The sequence below is a fragment of the Leptodactylus fuscus genome, chromosome 1, assembly GCF_031893055.1.
Source record: "Leptodactylus fuscus isolate aLepFus1 chromosome 1, aLepFus1.hap2, whole genome shotgun sequence".
Lineage (NCBI taxonomy): Eukaryota > Metazoa > Chordata > Amphibia > Anura > Leptodactylidae > Leptodactylus > Leptodactylus fuscus.
This window is the reverse complement of record NC_134265.1, coordinates 196352987-196365287: the sequence shown is the minus strand read 5'-3', so window position 1 is coordinate 196365287 and position 12301 is coordinate 196352987. Positions and strand designations below refer to the sequence as shown.

At 42.2% G+C, this 12301-nt stretch overlaps 1 protein-coding gene across 2 annotated transcripts in view; it reads right to left on the bottom strand.

The window, feature by feature from the left end:
• HSD11B1L (hydroxysteroid 11-beta dehydrogenase 1 like) overlaps positions 1 to 12301 on the bottom strand; it is a 45908-nt gene that overhangs the window by 21803 nt on the left and 11804 nt on the right. Inside the window, exons 2-3 of one of the 2 annotated variants that reach the window (XM_075281734.1) lie at positions 11829 to 11959; positions 10088 to 10199 (exon numbers count right to left, since the gene is read on the bottom strand). In XM_075281734.1, coding sequence (XP_075137835.1) covers positions 10088 to 10199; positions 11829 to 11959 — 243 coding nt within the window. The remainder of the gene's footprint in view (positions 1 to 10087; positions 10200 to 11828; positions 11960 to 12301) is intronic. The other variant, XM_075281741.1, reaches the window with a different exon arrangement.

Here is a 12301-nt window from a genome sequence, read left to right as displayed (position 1 = left end):
CTAGTGCCTTTGATTAGCTTCAGCAGATACGAGGGTCATGACACCAGTTCTGATATAATTTAGAAGGCCGGAAGAGACCCAAAGAGGATGGGCACTCACGTACCGCAGTCCAGGGGAGTTAAGTTACAATGTTTGTTATGTTTACTCACCTCTGCCTATTATACGTTGAGGTCTGAAGAAACAACAGAGTATAAAACCATTAGCAATTCTGGTTTAGATGTGTTCAGTCAGAAATAAATCACAAGGCGAACCTCACAGATATTTGTGAGAAAAATTTTGCTAATGCCAAAATAATACTCACCTCCAGTAGACTCAGTTGATACACTTGATTATGGGATTGAATTACAATGGGGCAAATGGTTAGTTGCTAGAAACATAAAGGATGCGCCAACAAGAAAGAAACCTGGCAAAACATCTCTGGGCACCAGAATCCTGAAAACAAAGGGACCAAGATCCTTCTGGCTGTTCTGCACAGTGGAAGTCTTGGCCACTTACTCTGCAGGCGACTGTAATGCTGTCCAAATCAAGTGAATAGGGCTGTGCTGAAGTTCACTGTACAGATTATGTTGCTATACAGGAAAAGACTGTGAAAAAACAGTGTTTATCTAGGACCAAAGCCCCTTCATTTTAAAGATTGTGAGATTCTCAGAAAATTTGATTCCCACCACCAAGTTATTCTTCTTCTATGTTCTAGCAATATAACACTATAGAGGGAAATCACTTTGGATGGGAGCTTTTCAAGTAAATGGAGAAGGATGCCATCCAGTTGATTCCTCAGCAGAAAGTTGGAAAAGTTAATGTGTAAACATTCAAACATTGTGAATATAATGGAGAAAATCTGTCATTAAATTATAATAACTGAGGCTAAAATGTATGGCTTTTTATTTAACTACAGTACTTTGAACCTAAAGAAATACATACATGCTTTATTCCTAAGAGAACATGCATAGTAAGCACTATGGTGAAGGACCTTGGACAGTGTTATCAGTAAAAAAGTACAAAGTTACTTATTAGCATGGGTCATAGCAAATAAATATGATAGTAAAGATTGATACATATCATCAAGTCAGGTCCGGGATAAGGTATTTGGTGCTCTTGTAAGAAAGTTGCACCCTCACTTTCCACCATGTACAATCATAAGCAACTGGATTTCATTACACTTTTTAAAGGTAAATTTACATAGTACTGGTTTCAGTCTTAGCGATACCTTAATAGGCCCTATATAAAACAACATGTGCAGGAGGACATGAAAGGTCCTCTTTAAATACTACAACCTGCAGTACTCCAACTGTTCTGAAACTACATCTCCAATATTTGGGGGAATGGGGGCCCCCCGATTTGTGGTGCAGTGATATATTAGATGTGAAACAGATATAGGACCACTGGTTGCATATCACTGCTCTATAGTATAGTGCACAAAATATAGTCGCTGACACAATTATTCAAATCTAGAAAGGTGACTGAAAAACAAAATCTATGACTAAAGTTATGGCTAGAATGGTACAGTGTTGTAAATACTGCACGGTATGGCTTTCAGTCCTATCACAACATATTTTAATACAGCTACACCAGAAAACTGGTGGAAATACACTGATAAATATGTTACATTGTTTGCATGTAGTACACAAACATAGTTACAGACATGCATACACACTGGATATACACTTACAAATATATACATCAAACTACTCTGCCTCTTTCAGTGGATTAGTTTACCATTGGAGACAGCAGGGTATCAGAGGTGGCTAGGAACCATTAGGAAAAAAAAAAGGTTTGCCAACACCAACATATACTGGCCCAATAAATGTCAAAAGGACACGTTCTGGGCATATTTCAGATCAATGGCTTTTGATAAGTAATCATTTTTTACTTATCAGATAAATCTAATAAGGGAGGGTTCACATGGAGTAACGTGCCGCGTGATGTGGCACGTAGACGCCGCGTGAGCCTTTGCGAGCCATATACGCTCCCATTGATTTCAATGGGAGCGTGGATCGTATACGTAGCGCTATTTTGCGGCCGTAATTTTGCGGCAAAATCACGGCCGCAAAATAGCGCCGCGTATATGATCCACGTTCCCATTGAAATCAATGGGAGCGTATACGGCCCACAAAAGCTCACGCGGCGTCTACATGCCACATCACGCGGTACGTTACTCTGTGTGAACCCTCCCTTAAGAGAGTGATTATTTATTCTGGATATGCAGAACAGAATATCTGTTTGTTTTTTTTCGTTTTTATTATGCTGTAATGTTTTGAAAGAGTTTGCTGCTCCTGAACCTACTGGGACAGAAGACTTACAAAATTAGACACTCCTGGATGTCAGATAGCTAGATCCCATTGATTCTACTATTAGATACAAGTGGGGAGCAGAATTATTCATGATCAGTTGTGAAGCAGCTTTCAGACACTTTTATTCAGTCAATGGAATTCAGGCAATTGAATAACATGTATTGGGATAAATATAACAGTCCGTGGAGTCTCATCTTCCTCTTATTTGGTGACAGCTGGACACGTATTGGGCAGCGATCTCCACAGTGGCCTCTTCTTCTCCCAGTAGGATGTAGAGTTTCCTCTTCTCGTCTGCAGATATGAAGTCTGGGATGTGGGCAGACAGTCTTTGGTAGTAGACGGCCCTCACAGCTGAGTATTTGGTGCAGTATAGCAGGAAGTGGGTCTCGTCTTCTAGGGCCCCCTGGTCACAGTGCTGGCACAGTCTGTTCTCCCGTGGCTTGTACGTCTGCCTGTATCGCCCCGTCTCTATCTCTAGGTTGTGGGCGCTCAGTCTGTACCGGCTCAGGGTCTGTCTGTGTTTGGGGTGGCGTATTCTCTCCAGGTAGGTGGCCATGGTGTAGTCCCTTTGTAGGAATTGGTACATGGTGAGTTTCTTGGAGTTATTTATTTCGTTTTTCCATTCTTCAATGTACCGCTCTCTGTTTGCCTCTGTGGTCACCTTTATTTCGGCCTTGGTTATCATCTGTTGGTGTTTTTGGTTTGATGGTTGGCTGTTGTTTGGTTGGTGAGTGTCTGGTTTGCTCAGGTGGCTTAGCCAAGCTTGGTGGTGGTAGGAGTCAGGCTTGCTCCCCTGGATGTGTGCCTGGAAAGCTAGCGCCCTCTTCTGTATGGTGAGCCATAGGGGGAGTCTGCCTAGCTCTGCCCTGCAGGCCATGTTGTAGGTGTTGCGATGGACATGGAGCAGGTATTTGCAGAACTCCAGGTGGAAGTTCTCTGTTGGGCTGGAATCCCACTTTGACTGGTCTGGGTAGGTGGTTGGGCCCCAAACCTCGCTGCCATAGAGAAGGATCGGGGAGATGACTGCGTCAAATATCTTCAGCCAGACCCTCACCGGTGGTTTGAGGTGGTACAGTTGTCTTCTGATGGCGTAGAAGGTTCTGCAGGCTTTTGCTTTCAGGGTTTCTATTGCTGCTTTGAAGCTTTCTGATTGGCTGAGCTCCAGCCCCAGGTAGGTGTAGCTGTTGGTTTTCTCCACTGTGGAGCTGTTCAGTGTGAATTGTGGGGTGGAGGCTTTATTGTGGCCCTTCTTTTGAAATACCATGACTTTGGTCTTCTTCTGGTTGATGGGTAGGGCCCATGTGGTGCTGAATTTTTCCAGCACTGAAAGGCTTTCTTGGAGGTCTTTCTCGGTGGGGGCCAGGAGTAGGAGACCGTCGGCGTATAGCAGGAACTTCACCTCCCGGTCGTTTAGGGTGAGGCCTGGGGTTGGTGAGGCCTCCAGGGCATATATATATATATATATATATATATATATATACATAGATAGATAGATAGATAGATAGAAGTCATTTCTGTCTATTTATTCTAAAGAACATAAAATTATGGTGTACTTCAGGGTTTTTTGGTACTTGACACTAAAGTAACTAAGATGACAGACACTATCTTCCATCCTGTTTTTTTTATTTATTTTTGTAACGGAAGTATGTACTTTTGTGACTCCTGTTTGTATGCTGCTACAGGGCTACAGGGCCCAGGACCTTAGTGGGCCTCTGCTGTTTTTTTTTTTTTTTTTTTTATAAATAGGTTGTTACCTGCTTAAGTGAACCCAGCAGGTAAAAGGCCCAATTTCCTAACCCCTTTCCCTGTTCACAGCAGCCTCCGCTTTCCCTTCTGTCCTCCAGAGGGCCCCTATAATATCAGACGCAGTAAGGTTATCTGTTGGGTAATCCTCATGAGAGTCATCTCGTGAGATTCGCCTGGTGGTTCTGTTCGGACTGAATATGTCCGAACTGAAACTGCTATTATTATATTCGGGGGGGGAGGGGGGGGGGGTGTCTCTTTGGAGAACCAAGTATAATGACCGTAGGTAAAAAAAAAACACTGTTACTTACCACACTTGGACTACGGCTCATACACTAGGTTCACTCCTGCATTCAGCTTTCCATTCCTTGGGTTCATAGGAGAGGTAAGTAACAGTGTTAATTTTATGAGTAAGTAACATTGTTTTTTGTGTTTGTCATCGATCATTTGTCCAATCATTACACTCTGGGATCTCAAGTGTACCCCAAAAATTTTGGGATCTACAAAATCCGAAATTTTTGCAACATCTGGAAAGAAAACCATACGGGTCATTGTGGCACATGTACTGTGTAGAGGGGCCACTAATGTTCAATATCTTTTCAAACCCACCAAGTATAATGATCGGAGGCCCAGGGAAGGTGAGCTTAACATAAAAAAAACTCTGTTACTTAACTCTCTTGGCTCCGGAAGGCTTTAGGCCTACTTGTGTGAGGTCCTAGATGTCACGTGGGCTGGGGCTTGTGTCCTTATGCGTCGTGACGCAAGCCCCAGCTCAACTGACGTCTCTTCCATCATTGAAGATGGCCAACATCAGCTCAGAGTGCGCCTGAGCATGGGAGAGGTAAGTAACAGTGTTTTAAATGTTTGTATCCTCCCCTGGGTCTCCAATTATTATACTCTGGAGTCTGAAAAGACCCCAGAGTATAATAATTGTTCATGAGTGGTCCACAACGGGAAATAATACTGTGTGCAGGGACCACTATGCAGCATAATACTGTGTGTAGGGGCCACTAATGTATGCAGGGGCCACTATAGAGCACAATACTATGTACAGGGGTCACCATGAGACATAATACTGTTGGAGGGGTCAGTTGGGGGGGTGCTTGGGGGGATTCGGTCGGGGGAGGGAGGCGGTCGGAGAGGAGGGGGGGCATGTGAAAAGTTCGCCATGGGGCCCCACCATTCTTAGTTAAGCCACTGGCTCTGCCCCTAAGATTTGTTAAAGCGACCATCTTAACCAAAGGGCCCATTAGTTATAAATACACATTTCAATTCAGTGAAAGACTTCCTAGACCCAATCTTAACTGCCTTGATAAACTCTGGGCCAAACAGATTAGAAGATTCTAAATTAGGAAAGTCATGTGCTTTAGGCAACAGATAAGCCATGTCAGCTGATGTGAGCCAATCAGAAGGGCAGATCTGCACCATCTTGGATGACAACAGGGCCCCTACTGTTCGAGACGAAACATGTCCTCATGGTCTGCCTTATCAAACACAAATTATAGAGGTTTGCAGCATCTGCCAGTTCATTTTTAAGTGCAATGTCACTAGGATGTTGTTGTGCAGACATGTAATAGATAACAAAGCTGGGTTGCTGGGTCAATATAAGGGCTTGAATGTCTGGGAATCCAATAACAATATATTAACAAAGTCATCCTCTTTAATGAACATAGACCCAAACAATAAGTGTGTAAATTCAATGACATCTGAGAACTCCTAAATGGACCGATCTGCTTGAGAAAAAAAGTTTCCCACTCTGCTCATCTTTAAATAACTTCTGTTTTTTATCTAAGGAGCAGATCTGAGCACATTTTTGCATTGCCTGTCTACCACAGAAGCCACCTGGAAGTGAGGGAAAGAAAAGTCTTCATTCAAGCAGTGAGGTGTATGTAACTCTGAACCAGCTCAGCCTAAGGTAGTTCAGGGTCATGTATTTAACTAAAACATGCCCCTCTTTTTATATATATATTTCCCTATTTAATTGTTGGAGGAAATAGGGGAGGATAAGTCATAGAACTCAGCTAACCCATGTCCTGGGAAGTCCTGGGGAACACATAGTGCTTCCTTTTCCAGGTGTCCAGTACTTATTTATATATATCCTCAGACCTATGTCTTGTGGAACTCTGACAGGAACATACAGTGCAGCCCACCACTTACTCATGTGGTCAATGTCTCCTTCCTCAGAACAGGTGATGTGCTTCCTAGTTCTAGAGAATTTTCCTTCAGGAGAAATCTTCCGTGGGGAGTTTATCAGAAAGGCAGATGCTTCTTCAGAGCAAGCACTATCTAACTGGAAAAACTTGTATTATTGCAAGACTCCTGTCAGACGATCATGTCTGCAACCAGTCAGCAATATCATTCTGACAGTCAATCAGGAGCCAACCTAGGACGCCAACCACATTTACCATTTTTGCTGCAGTGGTCAGGCTGGTGAGGTCAGACCCTATTCCCTGCCACTGCTATTCTCTTCTCTTCAGTTTGACTGATGGCTAATGGAGTCTTCTGTCAGGTCCTCAAAGTGCTCAGAAGGGCTAGGACAGTGCTTATCCTCAGTGCCTCTTTTGTCTCTGTTTGCAAATCCAGTCTCAGGAGCACCCTGCTGGCCTGGGATATACATCACACAAGCTAGCCCATCCAAAAAAATGGAATGAAACCAGGAAATGGAGGGAAAAGGAGAACAACTGATACTATGTGCAAACTCCCTTAATGAAAATTATCTTTGCAGGATAAAAATTGTAGTAGGGAGGATTTATATGAGGAAAGGGTTACATTTCCCATCTTACTTCCTTGGGCTTTATGTGGAAAGGAGACCTAGATCTCCCTGACTTTAACCCAAGGATACATTTCCAGTTTGATTAACTTTGCGTTCCCAGTTTGCATGGTGTCAGAGCTATCAATATTTGAAACCAAAGCAGCACGACTGGAGAGCATCCTGAAGGTACAGTTCATGCTGGGGGATAAAATATATATATATATATATATATATATATATATATATATATATATATATATATATATATATATATATATTCCCTTATTTAAATGTTGGAGGAAATAGGGGAGGCTAAGTCATAGAACTCAGCTACCCTATGTCCTGGGGAGTCCTTGAGAGGAACACATAGTGTAGCCCTTTCCAGATTCACTTGTAAAAAATGCAACTATGGCTCTCTTCCCTGTTACAAAACAGTTCCAAGTGGGACAGGGCTATTTCTTGTATAGGCCAAGTGGTCAAAAAAACTGAAGGCCATGTTATCCCTCCCCCATCTAATTCTTGCTCCCATCTGTCCAACTCTCCCAGGTCTCACAGTTGGTCATGCACCTTCTGTAGAGCTATGAGCAGTCAAAGTGACCCTCCAATCTTGTTTCTCCTGATAACCATATCTCTTTGTGAAAGTCCAAAGGCTCAGTGCTGAATTGCTAATTGCCCAATTTTTATTTCTGATTTCTGAGGGGAGTAGTTGCTTCTACCCCTTTAATGCCTAAATATTCAGTGACCTGGAATGTTGGAAAGTTATTTTGCTATCATACTTTGGAACATTTCAGATCCCAGTATTCCTGAATGCTTAGTTCGCTTAGCTAGAGCGCCTAGGGCAGTAGAATTGACTTTTATATATCAGTGAACCATGGCTGTGTCACTATTGGAGACTCTCATGTCATTCTCAAAAGGGAAAACTACAACAGCTCACCTAGATACTTCTCCCGAGGAGTTTGATTTTATCAAAGATAATGCAGCTCTCTGTATTGTTCTTGCACCCAAAAAAAATTATCTTGAATTATTTTAAACCCCACAGGGACCGATCAATAATGTATTTATTATTTCCAGACCTCCATTTACAATTGCTGCAGGTAGATGTTGGATCTTCTCAGCTTATGACTGCAAACGGCATTACATAAAGGGTTAAGTCAGCCACCTAGCAACAGCATCATCCATGCCCACTTGTTATTGGTTGTCCTGGTGCTATTGTATTACATTTGTAATAGAAAATTTTCTTATTGATTCTTCTCCAAGGTTCTCAAAAAAATCAGAAGCAGCCTTCTTATCTATCTATGACACATAAGCAAACAGAGGCACACTCTTGAATTCTGCTACAAAAACGTTGTCTATAGAGGGATGCTGATCTTTTTTTCTTTTATCATTAAATTGTGAGTTTCAATGCTTATATATGTAAGCGATTACAATATTAGAGCAAACGGATAAGTTTATAGAGGAAAGCTGATTGGTGATTTGGTTTGTAACGAACTGGATTCGATCTGAATACTCCAGAATGTTCAGTTAATGAGTAGGACGACAGATTCATCTTGGATTAACTAAAGTGGCTGCCGCAACATGTATTGCTGTAGATGACTGTAAATTATTATACTCTGAGGTCACCTTAGGCCTCAGAACATAATAGGTGGATAGGAGGTGAAAAAAATATAAAAAACATTTATACAGTTTCATTACCTATTATCTTTTGTTACCGAAATATCTTTGAGTGCATCATAGTGGCATATCTAGTAGTCAATAATCTTACACTAAGAGGTACACTAGCCAAAAGTAGCATCTGAAATGGTTTGTTGCAGTATTCAACGTACTTACTAGAGATGAGCGAGTACTATTCGAAACTACCGTTTCGAATAGCACGCCCCCATAGGAATGAATGGGAGCGGCCGGCGCGCAGGGGGTTAAGCGGCAGGATGCCAGCCTTGGCTGCGTGCCGGCTGTGTCCATTCATTCCTATGGGAGTGTGCTATTCGAAACGGTAGTTTTGAATTGTACTCGATCATCTCTAGTACCTACACCTATTTTTAAGGCTTTTACACAAGGCTCATCATATTGCTTATTTGTCGGTGAAAGTGGGTTTTGTCTGGAGTAACATTTTCCACTGAATTTATAAAATGCCCCTTTTTCATAAAGGCATAAAAAAAACCGAGACAACCACACTCCAATACACAGTTAACATAACCCAAGATACGGTATCTAACAGTTCTGAAATCACAAGTTTCATTAGACTAATTTTATGCAAAATTTATGACACAATTTGCCTTTTTAGTAAATCAGCTGAACAGAAGGCAGAGGCATGAAAAAAATGCATGAAAAAAGGCACACATAATAACTGACCCCTTATAGTTTTCCTTTAAATAGATTGCCGATCATCATTTCTTGGGACATGCCAGGGGATTCTAGATTAAATCAGTCATCAGGCTTCCTTCAGAAAAACATCTGAGGAGACGTCTCTAATCATTGCAAAGACTCCTTTCACACAATCTTACCCAGAGCCACTGGTCTCCGTGGTGATTTCTGGGCTGGGGGCCATTTTTGATACAGGTGAATTCAGGTAAATAGGAGCAAAGTTGTTTTTTTATCATGTTACAGTGACACAATCTTCTAGAAACAAAAATCTAGGAAAATGTTCATAGCCAGTCTCTTTTATAAAAGAGCAACAGCTGCAAAACTGGGGAAAAAAACAAAACAGATGTAGTAGGTTGAACCTTTGCAACAAGATTCCCTTCTGTAAAGAACTCTAAAGCTCTGAGTACAATAAAGGTATAACTGCAAGTGATGCAGATCACAATTTACCGTTTTGTTCTAATTATTTTGTATGGCGTGTAATCAAATCCAATGTGTTATAAAACTATAAAAACAATAAAGCAGGAGAAAGTCCAAAGAGAAAAAGAATTCTTTTTGTAGGCCTTAGATGTGGAAGCACCTGATTTTGCTTAGCTGACTGGTTTAATTCAGTATCATCTAAGGGTCCATTCACACAAAGTAAATGCGCGCTCATTTTGGCAAAGTACACGTATAAAGAATACACGTGTAAAAATAAGACTTCCATTGACTTCAATGACATTTTACACGTGTATTTTGACGTGTTTTTTTTGCACATGTAAAAAAATGTAATTGAAGTCAATGGGAGTCTTATTTTTACACTTGTATTTTTTACACCAGGGGTCCCCAACCGTACCAGGCCACGGCGCATGTTGCACCGCTCCGCGTACCGGCGGCGAGGAGTCAGCAGCTTGGTTGTTGCTCATCGGGATAAAGGTGAGCAAAGTGCTTTCCCTTGTCTTACCCATATCAGCAACAGCTTTCTCTAGAACCCTCTCCCGAGCCTCTGATGATCCCATGTCAGCGACAACCACAGACACACTCTTTGCCCCAAGTTCCAGGCACTTCTTTCTCACCTATAATCAAGTAGAGATTGATGTCAGATATCTTCAGATTATTACTTGTGAACTGCTATAGAACTCAAAAGGCAGCAAAATTGTTCTAGCATTGCAAACAGTATTGGTGCATACAGTAAACATATACAGTGTCAAAGGACCCTAGAGCTTTATTCCCATGGCCATTCATTTTATCACAAATCTCAAAATCCATGACTCAGTTCTGATCTGCATTGATCCATTTTGGCCTTAATTACATGATAAATCAGTGAAAATTGGAAATGTGAGAGCCTTCGCTGTCTTAAAACCCAAGAAAGTCTATGGGTTTTTCAGAAACGTGCAGTAAGGATACAGCGGGGAGCAGTGTTGGAACATCAATATGTGGCAGCACCAAAGCAGGCTGCTGTTTGTCTTAGGTTTCAGCATTAATGGGGAGGACTCTTCCCTTGCCGTGATAAGAGATCAAGTAAGCAGTGTGGAGTTGTGCCATATTTGTAAAAGAGAACCCAATCTAGGGAAGTAGGTGTGTAGAGGGGGGCTACTAGTAGCATACATGCAATTTGTATTCTATAAATGCTATATAAACCACTTTAGCCACAACCCACAAGTGTGCAAACTTATTTCACATTTACGATACAGCAAGTGGACCTGTTTGCTTCAAATGCCAGGGTTGAATTTCAGTTTCCAATCCCAGCCTCTAACATAATACGTCCGATTACAGTTTTATTATCCTAGCCCTCAGAGTAAGTTCACATAGCAGAAAATGAAGAGGAAGAAGACGGAAACCTGACTACGGACACCGAACGCTGGTGTGAACCCAACGTCAGCTGTTTAGAGGGCCATTTAGTCTGTGTACCGTAACATGCACAAAGATGGAAGTAGTTGGCTCTGTGCCCTGTGTAGTTGCCAAATGTTGGTACTGCAGCTCAGCTCCCATTGACTTGCTGCATAGAGATAACTTTTAGACTCTGATTAGCACTGCAGCCTTGCAGCGCTAGAGTCCTGGGTTCAAATCCAGCCAAGGACAACATCTGCAAGGAGTTTGTATGTTCTCCTTGTGTTTGCGTGAGTTTTGCCTAGGTTTTCTCCCACACTACAAAGACATACTATCAAGAATTTAGTTTGTGAGCCCTACTTGGGACAGTGTTGACAATATCACTGTAAAAGCACTGCGGATTATGATGACCGCCTTTAGTATCCCAGTCCCTAGCCTCTTTCAGTTCTCTCCCCACCTGTCTCTTAGGACTCCGTGTTTAGAGAGCCAGAAGTTGTCGGGGCCAAGCTTAGCTTGAGTACAGCTGACAAACACCCTCAGGCAGGGCCTAGTCATCCGTCGTAGTGCCAGGGAGAATTTTCCTACCCCATTTCCATAGAGAAGCAAGCAGCATTCAGCATACGATTTCTCGGGCATTGACACAACCAAGACAGTCTAGTACAGAAGTGGTTAAAAAGTTTATCAGTTAAAAATGTGCACTTTTCTATTTACAGACAGGTATACAATGCCTTCAGACTCACTAAAATTGACAAGAAAACTAAAATTACAGGAAGAAATCTGCATTCATGGATGAATCACAGCAATAAACAAGCCCATGGTATGCCAGCATTTTAGCTTTCATTTTATAAAGATATCAATTTATATAACATACTTACTGTCATCAGAACATTTTCCCTCCTTGCAGTCAGCACAAGATATGCTCCTGCCCTGGCGTAGTGATATGCCATCTCCTCCCCAATACCAGTGCTGGCACCAGTAACTAGAACCCTAGCATCCGCAAGGCTTGCTGTAAGAGAAAGAGGCATGAAGAGAAATATGCTGATCACAATGATTTCTGGTTAGGTAAAAGAGGTCCTGCTTAAAGAGGACCTTTCACCGATTTGGGCACAGGCAGTTCTATATACTGCTGAAAAGCTGACAGTGCGCTGAATTTAGCGTACTGTCGGTTTTCCCGATCTGTGCCCCGGGTGAAGAGCAATCGGTCCCGATACTGTAGCTCTTTACAGTTAGAAGGGCGTTCCTGACAGTGAACCATGTACGTCCTTCTCCACGGCAGCGCCTATCGTGCCTACCTACAGAATGATGGCGCGGAGAAGACATCTAAAGGTAGGAGAAGAATAGCCTTTCT